Source organism: Maylandia zebra, linkage group LG6 (assembly GCF_041146795.1).
Source record: "Maylandia zebra isolate NMK-2024a linkage group LG6, Mzebra_GT3a, whole genome shotgun sequence".
Lineage (NCBI taxonomy): Eukaryota > Metazoa > Chordata > Actinopteri > Cichliformes > Cichlidae > Maylandia > Maylandia zebra.
In genome coordinates, this window is record NC_135172.1 from 32925059 (window position 1) to 32942075 (window position 17017).

Consider the following 17017-nt stretch of genomic DNA (forward strand, 5'->3'; position numbering starts at 1 on the left):
TCATATATTTATATGCGCCATTGTGACATTTTTAGTCATAAAAATGTTTCCTACTATTAATTTGTCAAGCTACTTCTTCAAAAAGGATTTGGCCCATTGGTGCACCAACAATAATGGAAAGTTATATAGGGTTATTTATTACCCCAGAAATATGTGTGGACTTTTATTAAAATGAGGCTTTTATTATTATTATTTATTTATTTATTTTTTGCAGTTTCACACTTCTAATCACTACATTTTAAAACTTGCAGTATGGCTAACATGATAAATATTGTACATACTGCTGATGTTTGATGAAATTTTTAAAAAAGTTTATTTGATTTGAAGATAGAATATCTTTCATAGATAAAGGGACAACATAAGTATAATATACACAGTTTATGGTGACATTATTTATATGCTGTATCTCACTGCACTACAGGTGATTGTTTTCTTACTCACCACTTTATCACCATTGTCCTCCTTAGCTAACAGAAGAGAGCAGCATTGTATGCTGTTCATTTTCAAGGCTCTACCTCAAAGACTGCCTGCTTATCTCTTCTCTTTTACTCGATTTAAACACAGTCAGTCAGTGCGCCCCAGGGCGGCTGTGGCTACAATGTAGCTTGCCATCACCAGTGTGTGAATGTGTGTGTGTGAATGGGTGGATGACTGGTTGTGTAAAGCGCTTTTGGGTCCTTAGGGACTAGTAAAGCGCTATACAAATACAGGCCATTTACCATTTACTTACAACATAAGTTCGTAGGACTTTTTAACAATACCTGTTAAAGGAATAGTAATTATATAGAGCTTTTATCCTCTAACTGAGCACTCTTTTTACTACAAACCTCATTCACCCTCTTAATTACACAGACATTCACTCAAGGATGTTTTTCTGTATCTAAACACTTTTTTAAAGTTCACTCACACACTCAGACTCTGATGGATGCACATGGGGGCAACTCGGGATTCAGTATTTTGCCAAGGATGCTTTGGCATGCAGACTAGAATTGCCGGGGTGTCGATTCATCAACCGTGCGTTGGGTTGACGACTCGCTCTACTTCATAGTTTCCTCTTAAATCCAATACTTAGTTTCTTAAAATTGGCACAAAATACAAAAACTACTACTAGTAACTACTATCTGCAATTACTCTTGTACATAATTTTCTTAATTTATGAACCTGCATAATGTGTCCTTATGTGTCTATCCGAATGTTTGTTTACACAGGTCTCTATTGAAAAAGATTTGTTTTTATTGGTTAAATAAAGGATTCAATAAAAATAATATAGTTATTTGAAAAATAGCATGCATATCATAAACATAAACATCCCAGTCATTTATTTTGATCACTAACATAGCTTTGTCACGCGAGGGTTAATAAAGGAACAAGGCAATGGTTTCCCTCATTACACTTAAAGGTCTCCTACAGTGGTTTACTCATACATGGTTTACGACTGAAGTAAACACATACGAAAGATGCAAAAGGGGCCAGTTTCATGAGCAAATCTGAGAGATCATGTCTTTCAAGACCTACAGCAGTCCTTAGATGAAATGTATTTTTTTGTTTATTTTTTTATACAGTTTCTTAAATAAGGCTTGTTTTGTACTTAGATGTTTATAGAAAAAAGAAAACAACAGACAGATTTAAATTTTGCAGTGCTGTGAGCGTAACCAGCTAAATTTTATTATCTTCTGCTGCACAAAGGTGACAGAAGAAAGCTCAACACGACAAAACTTGGACAATCTCGACAGTTTCATACGGCACCACAAGAGGTAAGTTAAAAAAAACAACAAAAACCAGGCTCATATGCACACTGTCATTTTGGTGAACCAACCAAAGTGAGTTTTCCCAAGATTTTTCTGAGGTGAGATACAATAACACTTACTTATGCTGGCTTGGCTCTGTCGCGTCTGTCAATCAAAGAGTGACAGACTCGACATGAAAAGGTCCTGTGCATACATCAAAACATCCAAGTCAAGGAAAAGTGGGGACCCGTTGTAAAATAGCCAATAACACATGTTTCAAATTGGCCATTGGTTATAGATTGGTTTACAAGGCTGGCTGGTTATCGGCCCAGTGGCGTTTCCCTGTGTTGATAAAGCACCAGGGAGTTGTGGGTCAATTAGTTTGTCAAAGCAGAAATTCCTGCAGAAAGCCAATTAAAGTTGTTGGCCTGTAGTCATGAAGCACACTCTTCCTGTTGACGACTCACGCAGTTATTCTGAGCCCCTGGCAGCCAGTGTAAAACTTTACACTAAGTCCAGTACCATTAAGACAGCGCTTCAGGAGATCTCTATAGTTAGCTGAAATTACTTTGATAAAGTTAAAGCATGTGTGTTTGTGAGAGACTTCCATACAATGCAAATCAGTGATTGAGTTGCTTTATTTTGTTCCTTTAAGTCACTGGAAGGGTATACATAAAGATAAACACAGCATATAAAGAAATAAACAAAATCAAATAGGGTTACAAGAAGTTCAGCTGTTCAAAGGAGCATTTCGTAGACAGATGATTGGAGTGGAGGCCAAAGTGCTGCAAAGGATGACAGGAGATGATTGCAGGGAATCAGTTTTCCACTCTGCTCAGTCTGTCTTTGTCACAATCTCCTCTGAGAGCAAACCTATCTTCTGCAACGAGGAGGATAAACTTTTTAATCTTCTTCCCTTTGCTTCTGAGTGAAAAAAGTGCTCTCTGTCACAAGCTTTTAATATGAAGTCTTTTGTTTGCATACAGGCTGTTGTTTTGGTGACGTGACGCAAGCGGAGCGTAACAGTAAACACTGGTTTGTTGTCAGTGGAGGTTTGGAGATCACTAAAGCCTCCACTGATGGAGCATCTCTTTGAAGGGCAGGAAGGTCATCAGCTGAGTCATGAGCTGAATGAAACTGAGAGAGGATATTACTAAGTAGTGCCGAGCTCTTGTTCTGTAATTCTTCTTTTATTACTAACAAAAGCATAAAAAAAACCACACCTGTATAGCTGCTTTTGTTTACTGTGAGGTCCACATTAAATCAGCACAATCATCAATTTTGCAGAAAGTGTAAAACTTCAAAGGTGAATCATATAATTGGATCAGATTTAGTCACGCACCTATGAGGGGGATGTCAGTCTGTGTGTCTGTCAGGGGCCCAACACAAAAGAGAGTTGGGTCCTAGGATTTCTATCATCCCTGTAGCTACATACATAACCAATTTATGATTACTTATAAAAAGTCTACAGACATCAGCTGATCCACGCAGACAGGCACAAGAAGTGGCAACCCGGGAGAATACCCCTTTAAAACCCAATTATCCCGTGGAGCCGGTGTCGTTTCAAAGGCCAACAGGAGAAGATTCTGGCCCCCGATAAAGGACACATGTGTTCCATCACACTTAATTGAAGCAGGGTTTCCTGAAAAAGAAACAACCCCGGAGCAATATGACAAAACAAACAGATTTAAGGACATAACAACTGTATTTGTAATAGGAACGTTTTTCATGGTGCATGGAAATTGCTGTTGTGGGGGATATTTCTTTTTCAGAAAGACATTTTCTCATAGTCTAGCACAGCACGTTGAATGTGTGCGAGAGCATTTCTTTTCTTTTCTTTTTTTTTTTTTTGTTTCACTGGACATCATTCTGTCTTGGAGAGCACACCATGACGATAGGTTTCCAAACCTTCCCAAATTTGATTACAGGTCTGCAAAAACCTCAAACAATGCCGTGGCAAGCATGTCACTTATGGTCACAAGCCAAAGTCCTTCTCTGTTTTATTTTTCCTTCTCTTTGCCTTCTTTTCATCCTTATGATCTGAAGTTAAGAATAAAGACACAAGTCATGTGTTTTAACAGGAAACACGCACAACAAATTTACGGTAAAGAAAAAAAAACTACATTGGGGGAAAAAAAACCCTTGGATTCTGATTTATGTGTAGTGTACATTGGAAACGCAGAATATGGTGGCTTTCATTTTGGAATGAAAACGTTAAAGTAGCATTAGCACGTCTTGATTTGGAAATTTTAATCATTTTTTCATCTTAAAAGTTCAGACTCTTCAAAGTCTGTTGCTCCCAGTGTATTCACATCATCTCTAGGATGTACTTTGCATTTACAATTTCTCATTTACAGGAATAATATTTCCTCTCTGGCCTCATTTTTGGAATCTGTCCCTTTACGTTTAAATCATGTGAACATTAAAGTCTTTCCTTGACTTACAAGACATGACATCTCTGGAAACATACAACCTAGGTCAAAGATGGAGCTCATTAAAAGATTGCACACGACCACAAATTCACTGAGAGAAAAAGGGACGAAGAAAAAAAAATGTTTAGTTAAGTCAGACTTCAGTCATTGGGGGGTGGGGTGCTGTAACTGGCTGCTGGAGATGAGAGACAAAGACAGTTTTGTGCAGACCGCTCATTGAGGCTCTCCTGTCTTACTCAGTTTATCACAGAAAAATTGTGTTTGTTATCGACAATGGCTTTTAACAAGCAGCACAAGCAATAAGGGGATATGACTATGAGGAGATAAAACCTCACAATAATGCACACTGTACTTTCCTCCCTCTGATGTTAAATTGAGACCACATTTTTAAAAAGGTCACATATAATTAAAAGCTGGTGGAGCTATTTGATCATAAACTGTTTTTCCCCTGTTCTCATTTTTTAATCAGCAAATCATTCTTTTCCCCTCATGGCTCAGGTATTTGTACTCAACCTTCAATTACTATTAAACAAACTCATCTAAACCACTCATAATACACGCAATTCAGCAAATGAGCAGCACCTACTGAGTACAAAGAAATCTCAAATTGAGTTGCTCAGTCTTCAGAGCATCTATAGCCAACACTCAGCCGGGCATAATTACAGCTAACTATTTGTCTCATTAACTGCAGTTTGTATCCCATTAAACCGAGCCAGGGAGACACTTAATGACCCCACAGACAAGCAAATTACAGAGTTATTATTGCAAACTTTAATTAGTCTTTACTAGCTGCCTTCAGATTTAGATTTTGTTATTTTTAAGTCTTACTTTTCCAAAGAAATCCATTAGACAGAGGTATAGCTTCACGAGACAATTTTACACATCCCATAACTGCTCAATAATCTCGTTCACTTCATTTGGAGAGCTTTTTAGACCTCTGCTGAATTGCCCAACATCATGATGCAATTTGGGGTTTTTAATCGCCGTTTTAGCAGTTACAGCCTGGCTGTCCGATTTCCTGCAACAAAAGTGTGTAGTGCCATTAGTGCGAGTAATTCCACACAGCAGGCTTCCAGTTGTGGATGTGATCGGACCTGAAGAAAACAACATGCTTCACAATGGAAAACCTGAGCTAATGTCTTCGATCGTCCCAACTTTATTGTGTTTTTTCTGGGGCAATTACACTTTTTAGACATTACGAGGGAGAAGTACCCACAGATGGGATATAATCCCTTGGCTCTGTTATTCAGTATGTTTATGCGAACTTGCTCTGTTTTCAGGTGTGTTTAGTGTTACACCATGTCATACTGAATACCGTGTCCCTTAAGATTTTCTAAATGGGGCTGGTAGAGCGCTGGAAAGTTATTGCAAGGTCAGTGGTGAGTCAGGGACCTGATGGCAGGCCACTGGGGAGTGTGGTGTAGTGCTGGGATGGTTTGCTACTGTGTCATTGTTACATTAAGAGATGTCAGGGTCAGACTTTTTAAGTACTTCCACAAAGAATCCCCTTTTCTCTCTGGGCCGGCCAGCACAAGTCATCTTGTGGGCAACCACGCACCTATAGTTAAGTGTATTTTTACATATACCAAGTGCCATATGTCTGACGACATGGAGGCCAACCTCTCCGTTGCGGCCCACTCCAAATTTCAGTCCAGTGCAGAAGTCAAACAAGCAAAGCCACACAGCAGGTCAGATATTGAAAATTGTGCACTTATAGAGGGAAAAGGAAAACAGAGAGACTCCTTGTACTGTTTAAAACTTTGTCTTATATAAACGCAGCCAGAGCTGGGGTGATATCTGATAAAATAGATCAAAATTACATTATTGGCTTTTATAGCCCACTGAAAACATAGCCCAAAGGTATGCTATTTGGCAGAGAGCAGCTCGTAATATGTCTAAGAATTGTTACCATCTGGCTTGACTGCAGGGAATGCTTCTCTCTTAAAAACCTCAAAGTCAAAATGATACAAGTAAAATGCAGCATTCATAACCAGGTTGGCTTTTTATGGATGCCTGTCTACATTGATTTGGCTCCACACTGTCTTGAAGATAACTTGCGCTATTTAGAAGTAATCATTTTTCTTTCTAAAAGTAGGCCTCGTCACATCGCTATAACGGTACAGAGTCCAGATAGAGTGTAAGATTTGAAACGTGCAATTCCTGTGTTAAAGAGGGATTGTTCTTTGTGAAATTTGTTATTTTTGTGCTAAAAAGTGATTGCCAGTATCCTTTTAGTTACAGCCTGCATGGATGATAAGGAAGAAAACAGAGCACCTTCATCAGCTTTGGGTTTGTCTTCATCGGTGAAACCTCGTGAAAAACACAAACGTGGAGTACTGTATGCCTCCGCCTGGGCAGGAAATGTTGTCCTCTGACATTTTAACCCTTTTTTTCTGAACTACACCCTTCTAATTGCACTCCTGTACACAGTTTCAGTCCTCCCATTACCTTATTATGAGATTACAATGTCAATGTGGTCAGACCTGTGACAATTACAGTAAGTGGTGGAGTAATTTTGAGCGTTAAATGTGGTCTTTGTACTGCGTTGCCGCATATTCCCGCGGCCCATCGTGGGTTGAAAGGAGGCGAGTCAAATACATTCCCATGTCTACAATGAGGTGAGCAGGTACACAGATGCATGTGTATGAGCACAGGGTCATATAGGTTATTGATTTATATTAGAAAATGCACATGCACTCGCAAGCTTCTGCGGATTAGGAATGTGTGTGTGTGTGTGTGTGTGTGCGCGCGCATGCGTGTGCGTGAGCGTGAGGCCAGTGGCATATGAAACATGAATCCCTGTTTAGCAGTGTGAGCCATGGGGGAGACTGAAGGGGGAGGCTGTTTTCTCAATGCCTCCTTGACCTGTCACTAGTGATGATGTGTGTATGTATATGCATGTGCATGTGAGTGTGTGAGAATCCAGCAGACATCTACAGGGGACAGCCACCCCTTCCACCACCCCCATCTCCTCCCCCGCTGCTGATATCCTCTCATGCCGCCACCACCACCACCACCACCCCTCCCTCCCCACCTCTCTGCCTCCTCTCCTCCCCTCTCCTGGCGCCCTGGTATGAGAGAGAAAGCTGTTGTTAATAAAAAGTTTTCAAAGAATGGGATGAAAAGGGAGGTGAAATTGAGCGGCCCAGGCCGTATTATTTCTTCTCCGTATGGGAGCTGGCCTCTCGCGGTCTCTTCGACGCTCTCGGACCAGGAGGGGGTCGCCAGTTCGGTGACCATTACTGCCCCGGGGCCAAAGCAAATGATTTGCCTCTTTGAGGCTTCAAAGGGGAGCAATTACACTTAAGTAACCAAATGAATAGATAGCCCAGCTTGGCAGCAGTTTGGAGGAAACAGTGGAGCCCTTTGAGGGAAGAGGCACCACACCTTAGGAGTAATATGTAACAGCTCGCATCTCAGGGAGAAAAAAGAGAAGAAGAAAATAAACAAGTAAATATTCTGCCACTGAAATCTGAAGAAAAAAGGTGCTGAAACCTGCCCAAACCAAAACAACAACATCATTTAGAGTGGTTCACCAGTCCAGCCGATAGCGCTTAAAGTAATTGTTGCCTTACAGAAATAGAGACCAACCACTGGCCACTTTGGCTAGCATATCACATAAACACATACTGTATGCAGCATCATAATGTGGCAAATTTAGGAGAAATTTGACACAAAATTGTTATTTTTCCTTCAAATAAGCTGCGCTGCATTTCCATTCATTTGTTTTAGAGCGTTGTTTATCTGAAGTAAGCCTCAGAAAAAGATCCACTCTCTGTGCCACCGAAACAGCGTTTGTTTGCGTGATGCTTATGTTTGTTTTTTCTTGGATGTTGTAATTGCCATTTACACAAAATTTCAAAAAGTCCAAGTGTGCTTGGGAAGACGATGCTAAAACAAGATATAAATCACCCTGGCGTTACACAATGAGCAACATTAATTGCAATCTTGAGAACCATGAATTGCAGTTATGTGAGGGGCACACACATAAAGGCAGCCTCTCCCCACTGATAAAAGGCTTGAAAAAGGCCCTATTGAGTGAAGTGGAGACTGGGAGTTTGGTAGGGGAGCTCACCTGTGGAGAGGAGTCTATAGCTGCATAGAAGGCCCAACAGCTGCCAGGGTTGTAAGTCTAGGCACCTAGCAGAGCTGCAGAATGGGAAATGCAAGAAGCTCTTTCAATCCACTGCCACTTAGTAACAGAAGGCATGTGCCAAACTTGCAGAATGAGAATGAAAACTCCCCCTTCGGAGTTCACTAAATATCAGCAGCGACTTTCTTTTTATCCCCTCCCCTTCTCTCCCCCTCCTTTCTTTTTCTTTTCTCCTTCTACTTTAGTCTATTATAATTCCTCTATAAAAGAACAATGGTTGACTGAAAGACCCCAAACCACAGAGATATACCAACAATCGGCAGGGAGAAGGAAAAAGGGGGGACTCGGCTGAAGTGTGGAAGCCATCAATTACTGAGGGCCTAAAGTTAACATCCCAGCAGGATATGTGCATTAGAATGCAGCTACGGGCAGCAGATGCCTAGCGGAGCGGTCAAAAGAGCATCTCGAGCTCATAAGAGGACATATGCAATGTGGGAGACTCGCCTTCGCTGCCTTGGAATCTACAAAAGAATAGAAAATTAAATTGAATGATGATTGTAGTAGTGGCTGAAAAGGAGCCATTGTGAAGAACTAAATGGAATTATAGGTTTAAATGTGACGAACAACTGACATCTCACATAATAGATGCCATTACACATGGCTGTGGTGCAGTCTCAATAAATCTCACAGATCGGTAGTGAGATTGTATGTGATTGCATTTGAGATTCACAACTGCGGGATTCAACAAGTGGCCCTGTGAGCTCCAGTTGGGTCAAAAATGCACCGTGATTCCTCCATATGCACTGCCCTAACAGGATTTTCCCCTCTCACCACATCTCTCTATTCTGGCTACTCAGCAAGACTCAGCCCTCCAGGCTTCCTTGCACTGCTAATTTACACTAGCCTGCAGGCTACCTTCACAGCCAGGACAGTGCAATTGTATTTTCAGGCTCATTAAGCAATAGCACAAAAAGGGGGAGCTCTTACCCCCCATCTACTTTCTCGACCATGGTCTGTTCAGCGAGTGAAAAGGGGGTGAACAGAGGTGATAAAAGGTGGGATAAAGAAATGAGCGGGGCAGTTAATTATAGTTGTGAGACTCTATTAGGTTTACTGATGTTTACTACATGAGTGTGTTTGGGAGTTAAGTGTAGGAGGATGAGAAGAAGAAGGAGAGCGTGCACAGTTGCTGCTCTCAGTCTTCTGAGAACCAATCCGGCTGCTGGGTAGCAGCCCTATTCAGGACCGAGGCATGCTTATTTATTTGAAAGAGACCCCGCTTTTTAAACTTCCCACCCTCTCCTTTGTTCGACTTCTCATGGGGAGGACTTTGAAATTGTAATCTCAGGATATTCAAACACACATATTTGTTCTGACCTTTGGTGCCTGCAATAACATTATTACTATGAAACAAGCCTTGCCAGCTTGGATCTACAGTGCATGAAACCGCTTTTGACTGCAAAATCTTTGACTTACAATTAGATTCAAAGCAAGATTAGCTAGTAAAGAGACGGACATTTTAAATTAAATAATGAATGGGGGCATTTTTAAATCAGCTACATTTACATGAATTTCACATCAATTATGGGGGATGGTTCATTTGCTTGTAAAACATACACTGACAGGAGAAAAAAAATCTAAAGATTCTCACCTGGAAGCAATTGTCAAAAAGAAAATGTGACTATGATTTAGCTTTGTGAGAAAAAAAATTGTCATCCTTTTTGATATAAATTGTTTTGAACACTTACTGTTTTATTGCTGTGATTATGATTATTTTCCAGTTCAACGAAATGTTATACATACAAATTGTTCCTAATTTACTATAATTGGACCATATGAGTACTGTAAATGTACCTGCATTCAGCCATAAGGATTGAATAATCCTCTCAGTTACACTTTGTGGAAATAATCTGAAAGGAATTATTAATATTTTATCTTGCCCCGCTTAAATATCAGCCGAAACTTTTTTATTATGTAAAACAGAAAATATGATATCGACCAAATTGCTGTAATTTATACAATAGTTACTGGTTTTGGCCTCTCTGGGATTTGAAGCCAGCAGTAAAAGAGAAAATTGATGCTGCTGCCTTAGTTTTTTTCTTCTTCTTCTTCAGATATACTGCATCGCAGCTTTGGCTGCTAAGAGCATATGAGATTGTGGTGACATTCTTCGGTTTGTGAATGAGACCGCAGAGTAGCCACACAAAGTTCCTCGTCCCCAGTGCTCAACCTAACTCGCCCACTTGCATTGTCTCTAGACTTTCCTCAAGAATGTGGATTTCTATGGCCGATGGAAAGCCAGACGAAATTGCCAATTGCATTGTCACCTCTTGAGGTTTTTCTCCTTAACAATCTCTATTGGCAAGAGAGCTCAGGAGGAACCCTCTCAAAGAACACAACTGTTTTTGAAGACGCTCAAACGAGTGGTGAGCAGTGCTAGAGATGTTGCTTAAAAATCTAGCCTGTATCAGCTCATGAGCAAGCATTAATTTAAAAGCTGAGTTCAAAATGTAAAATCCCATACCCACTGATGTATGAAATAAACCCTGCTGTTATTTGGTTTGAGTCAAAAAGAGCAGCTATAACACCGCAGGGCACTCCGTCCCCTGATTGTTTTTTTACAGTCCAAAAAAGAAGCCATGATGGAGGCAATTTGCTTCCTTTCCTTTAGCACGGCAAGAATATTTCTCTCATTACCCGACATTCAAACACAGGGCACTCTGATGCCACAAGAGGAAGTGGCTTTGGCAGAAAATGTCAAACTAGCGTTTAAGTGCAGGATTGAAGCCAGTCTGATGTGGACTGGATCAACTTGTTAAGTCAAATTAAAGGTCAAAGATATTTTCCGCAGCACGGAGCAACACAAATAACTGCTTTTTAAACTGCTGTTAAACAAAGAGCGCTGTGCTGGTTGCCGTATGTGAGGAAGCTGAACGGATTAAAGTGTTTGCAGAGGTAGAAATTTTTAAATAATAAATAGTTACCTCTTGGTTTCATGGAGAGATGATGACTACATCATTACGAAGAATGTTCCATTTGATTACATGAAGAGGGTAGCTTTGTTAAACTTCGGCTCAGTATTCCGGTTTTCTTCAGCTAATTTCAGACAAGAAAAGCCAGAGAAAGCAAGATTGGCGTGTTGGGATGTTGCTGAGAGTAACATGCTCCCATGTCTCCATCTGCTCCACACGCTGTCATGTCAGCAAAGTGTCCATCTCGCTGAGGCCTGTAGCTACAGGTCTTTGTGCCACTGTTGACACATCTCACAAGGATTGGGTTCCACGGCTCACTCACTCCTCATAAATGATCTGTTTGTTAGAAGGCCTCGCTACAGTGGGGAATAGACAAATTATTGATGGAAGACAGATATCAACTCAACAGGAATAACACAGAATCTGCATCCATAGGTTTTTGCACACTTCAATAAGTCTGTATATGTAAAAAAAAAATGTTAAAAGAAAGGAAAAAGAAAACTGGTTTATTTGGCTCTATGATTAAAAAAAAGAAAGTTTGACATGAGAGTGACCTTAAAGGTCTACAGCCCTAAACTGTTTTCTCACATAGTTCATTGTGCCACCACCACTTTATGAACTGGATAAATGGTTTCACCTATGAGATTGTTGGAAACGGCCCCCCTGCACATATATGTGAAAAAGTATTCATTTCTGGTGCCAGTTGAGGGGAAAGTGCTTCCCATTGCGCTTGCATCGACCTTGAAGAACAGATCTGCTTTCAAACTCACTAACACCTTCTGACACTGTTCACTCGCCTGCATGCTGTTACAGAAATGTCTTTTGAGGTAGGGGAGAGGGGGCCCAAAGCTAAATACACTGCACCAAACACCAGGGGAGGAGAGGTAAGTGTACTTCTCATGTAGATTTATCTTTGGATGTACCTGTATCAGATGAATCAGCCTGTGCACTCCACGGCCCAACTCTCATCCCCTTCTTGCACGACAGTATGGCGATGAGCAAGAGGGAAGGGGTACACATTTAAACACAAACCAGCTGGGTGACAAGGGGCCAGGGTGTGTGAGGAGACAGAGGACTAGTTTTGTCAGATAGGAAATGAAGGAGCAGACTCAACATCAGGATTTACTCAAGTTGAATGATTAAGCAGGAGTTGTGCCTCTTACCTGATGAGAGGTAAATTCTTACACCTGAGGGCGTTCAGGGGGTCAGCCATCACTGATCTCAATCAAGATTTTTGTCAGTCAAATAATGGTTCTCTGTTAAATTTTTAAAGAAATGTCTGCCAATCATGTGAATTGTATTTAAAGTCAGATGCTGAATCCTATGTGAGGTTCAGCTGTGATACATGGTTATGCACAGGGCAGGTCAAGTCAGTTTACATACCACTGTTATCCAGTTAAGCAACTAGCCTTGGAGGGGGGCTATTAAAGTAATTTGGGGGAGTAAAAGAGGATGGGGAAGTGGAGGGCTTAAGTTCTTGGACTGACCACTAGCTCAGTCCATCTTCACACTAATCCTCCTCTTGTGTATTTGATAGCATTGCTGACTGTGTGAGTTCTCAGTGGGGTCTTGTGTTGGCTTGGAGGCTGCAGTGTGCTGCTGACATGTTTAATGTGATATCAGCTTGGACATGTCAGCGGAGAAGAATTTAGATGTTAATCTTTGTTAAATTTAAAGGGATTTATACTGTAGTTATTGTTGTGAGCGACAAATCAAACCATGAGGTGTCGCGCCATAGGTATTTCCATATTTATTCAGCTTCTACCTCACTACACATTTACTGTGCTTTTTTATTCTATTTATTTATTCTATTTTATCCTATTTAAAGCACCCCACTCAAAAAAGGATTTATGACAAAACAGTTATAAACTCAGTGATGAACAGAAATGAACTTTATCAACTACAATGGTAAAAACTTCCAAGCTAAGAATACTCATTCAGTATCATGGGTATGTTTCTCATTTTATGAACATTTTCACATTATAATAGTTTCAAAAGGTTTCTTTCTTTTTTAATTTATTTTTTGCTGTAGATTTTTTTTCGCATAACAAAATATGTCCAGATGACTGGAAAAATGAACCCAGACGTGAAACAGTTAACTGTCAGCGCCTGTTTCCACCCAGCTCCATGCACTGGACTATGAAATATTCGGAGGACAATTGGTTAAGTGGAGTTAACCGTTGCCTTTTCTCCCCGAGGTATCTTCCTTTTTGATCCTGCCGAGTCTGGCGCCTTGCAAAACACAACTTGTCTGGCTTATTAAATAGTATGACCTGGAGAAAGAAAACGCCTGTTGCTTCTCAACCGAGGCTATTGTTAAGGAGAAGAGCTCCTGACAGGCCTTAAATTGCTGCAATGCTGTGTGACCAACACTCATACCTAATCAATTTCTATCCTGGCTTCGCACTCTTTCTGATTGGAATTTCTGTTAAGCTGTTTCACTTACTTTTATTTCTATAATATACACTTACGGGCAGGTTATTCATTGACAAATGGATTTGCTTTTATTATATTTAATTTGGGGCACAAAATATATTTTAATCTCTTTGATAAAAGTACGACTTTGATATCGACACGTAACTCATTAGCCCTTGCTCAGCTTTACAGTAAGAGAGTAATTAAACTAATACTACCGATGGAAGTGCTCTGCTAAAGGATGTAAATGGTCAAGAGAGTCCTCCCCACTGGTTAATTGCACTAAAATTGGTCTAAGCTACTTTGTGAGAGCCATCAATAGTCCCGCACCGCATGGGGTCTGTATGATTAACGTCTCCTTCCTTTCAAAGCCTTCTTGATGTTCTCTTGGAAGGCTACAGGCCAATCAAAACCACACTCTGAGACGTCACGAGGCCAACTTGACGAGATGATTGGTCGAAGCAGGGAGGGGGACAGCCCCTGTCCTTTTATAGACGATCCCGTCCAGCGCGTAAAAAGCTACTGGGCACCGCTGACAGCGCAAAGACGCACATTGGACACCGTACCCCTCAGCCACGTAATTCCTCTAAACGGGCCGCACGGAGGTGCATGGCCCCATCCCCTTGTATCATGATGAATCCTGTGCAGGGGTCGCCGTCCCAAGACGCCAAACAGCTTCATCAAAAAGAGGAGACGGATACGGAGAGCGAGGAACTGCAACCCAAAGACATGACAACCGAGAAAGGATACAAACTCCAGCGGAGCAGCCTCCCGTTTAGCGTCGAGTCATTGATTTCCAAGAAGACCACCTGTCGGACTTCTTACTCGTCCTCAGATTTAGCTCTGGTCCTTCCGAAGCCCGTGGCTGGGCAAGGCGAACATCTCTCTCCAAGGACTTTTTACGCGGAGAGGAAGATATCGGCTGAGAGCTCGCAGGGTGTTTCCAGTAGCTCCAGCGAAGACAGTCCACAGTTTTGTGAGAAAGATCAGAGCACTTGGTTCCAGACGTCCTCCTTTTCTACACCTCCCCGTAAGTCCGTCCCTCCGCAGTTATCAGAAACAAAAATAAACTGCATTTATCCACCTCTCTATAGGAGCTGCATAACAAGTTTAACTGTGAGACGCCTTTTTGTTTCCTACACACGTATGATGCGTAAATACTATTTTTATTTGGTCATTTATTAGGTAAATAAATGCATAACAATGGAAATATGTTTTGCATCTGAGCTCAAGAAACACTCGCTTCTCTGCTGCACCGACCCTTTACCATTTGATGCCATATATGTCTTGTTATCTATAAAATAAATAAATAAATAAATAAATAAAACAACTTTTAAACATTTAAAAAGTCATAAATGAAAGCAGAAAATCTGACTATGTGCTCAAGCCTTTGATTCCACAAAGATGTGACAGTGTGTGATGCAGGTTATTTTGTCAACATCAATATACTGCAGTGTATTTATCAGTGTGTGTAAGCTGCGTTATGCTGGTGTTTGTATCCAGTGGCGAGGGCTCTTATGTTCACCTGCTGTGACAATCCCGCTTCAGTTAAACTCCGATTTAATCTAACCTCAGCTTTTTCTCTTTGCAATTTCTTTGTGACAGGAAGCTCAAGTCCAACTCAGTGTACTTTAAGGAAGCATAAAAACAACAGGAAACCTCGCACGCCCTTTACTACCTCCCAGCTCCTGGCGCTGGAGCGCAAGTTTCGCCAGAAGCAGTACCTCTCCATCGCAGAGCGAGCCGAGTTCTCCAACTCTCTCAACCTGACGGAGACTCAGGTCAAAATCTGGTTTCAGAACAGGAGGGCCAAAGCCAAGAGACTTCAGGAGGCCGAGCTGGAAAAGTTTAAGTTAGCCTCCAAGCCCGTCCTGCCTGCATTCGCGCTGCCTTTCCCCCTCGGAGCGCACATGAGCTCTCCATCCTGGGGCCCTTCAAACGCCTTCCCGAGACCCAGTCTGCCTGTGCCAGGACTGTTCAGTGGACCCGTCACTTATGGGATGTACTATTTGTCTTAATAATGTTCCTGTGTGTGTGCGTGTGTGCTCTTGGCCACAGCACAATTAAAAAGTTTTGGAGTTTAGACTATTTTCCCCCCAAACTCCAAAACCGAAGACAAATACGACAAGTGGCGAATACCGGTGTATAAACGTGTGCGTAATCGTTCCGAGTGCGGTCACTTGCTCTCATTTTGTGTCCACTTCTGAGAATCGTGGATTCTTGGCCTTAATTTTCTTAAGCAAAACTCCATAAGCAGATGTCATCTACTCACACAGTAGATGACATGCCTTAAATATTTCATCCCAGCCTGTCCTCCGTGCTCTCCAGTAGCAACTGGGCAATTAAATGTGTCCGGATCTAAAGGCAATAATCCTCTAAAGCTGGGGGACATTAATAAAAGCAACAGAAAAGTACTTAATTGGTGTCAGTGCCTTAGGACCCCGAAGTGTACTCTCTTTATCATCACTTGAATTCCTCATTCAAGATATGAATATTTTTTCTGTTATCGGGTAGCGTTGTCCATTTTTGCTGTGTTAATATCTGTATTATTGTCACGATTTCTATCATTCTTTTTAAAGAACGGAGACAGAATTATATTTTAGGAAAAAAATACATGTATTAGTTTTTTTAACCTTCACAACGTGGCCTTTATGGGAGTGATATTAGATTTACTTTGATGAATTTTGCTGTAAATGTAAATAAAATTTGTAGTGTTCTTAAACGTCCTGCAGTCTCGCTTAAAGGGCAGGAGAAGTGGTATTTATTGAATATCTTTGTATCTGTACTGTGTACATACATGAGTCTATCAAAATGTGCAGTAACTTGTAAAAACTGATTTTAGTAAATAAACATTATCCAAGAATTGATAAGTGCTTGACTCACTTTTTTTTTCTGTTAATATCGCCATTGACCTCTGGAGCCTCCGTGTGTTCTGCGGGTTTTTACTGTGCAGTGCAGCGGAAAAGCTTTGTTAGTTAAATGTTTTTCAAATTTTATTTAGATATTTTATTATGTGATTTATAAGTGTGCAAAACGTTTACCTGACAACCTCATCGCATTCACACGCATTTAATTATCTGATTTGGGAATGACCACATAGCTGTTTGATTTTCAGTGCAGATCCGCTTACTTTTACCACATTGTGCACCTTTCGTAATTTATAAATAAAGAGCATAGCGTATTGTTTTGTTTTCCTTATTTACATTTTAAAGCGAAAACAGTTTGGTCTGTAAATCCTAAAAAGATTACTTGAATCTCAGTTTGTCGCGATGATACAGTTTATTGGAGATAGTACACTTTTATTTTACTTTTAAATATAAAAAACACATTTTTCCCACGACCGACTCAAAGGATGTGGATTTTTAAGGATAAAGGAAA

General features: G+C 40.8%; 1 protein-coding gene across 1 annotated transcript; it reads left to right on the forward strand.

Moving 5' to 3' along the window:
* Positions 1 to 14172: 14172 nt before the first annotated feature.
* On the forward strand, positions 14173 to 16509 carry LOC101476272 (homeobox protein MSH-C). Its single transcript, XM_004539155.2, has 2 exons — positions 14173 to 14669; positions 15245 to 16509. The coding sequence occupies exons 1-2, from the start codon at positions 14249 to 14251 to the stop codon at positions 15655 to 15657; spliced, it is 834 nt and encodes a 277-aa protein (XP_004539212.1). The 5' UTR covers positions 14173 to 14248; the 3' UTR covers positions 15658 to 16509.
* The last annotated feature ends 508 nt before the right edge of the window (positions 16510 to 17017 follow it).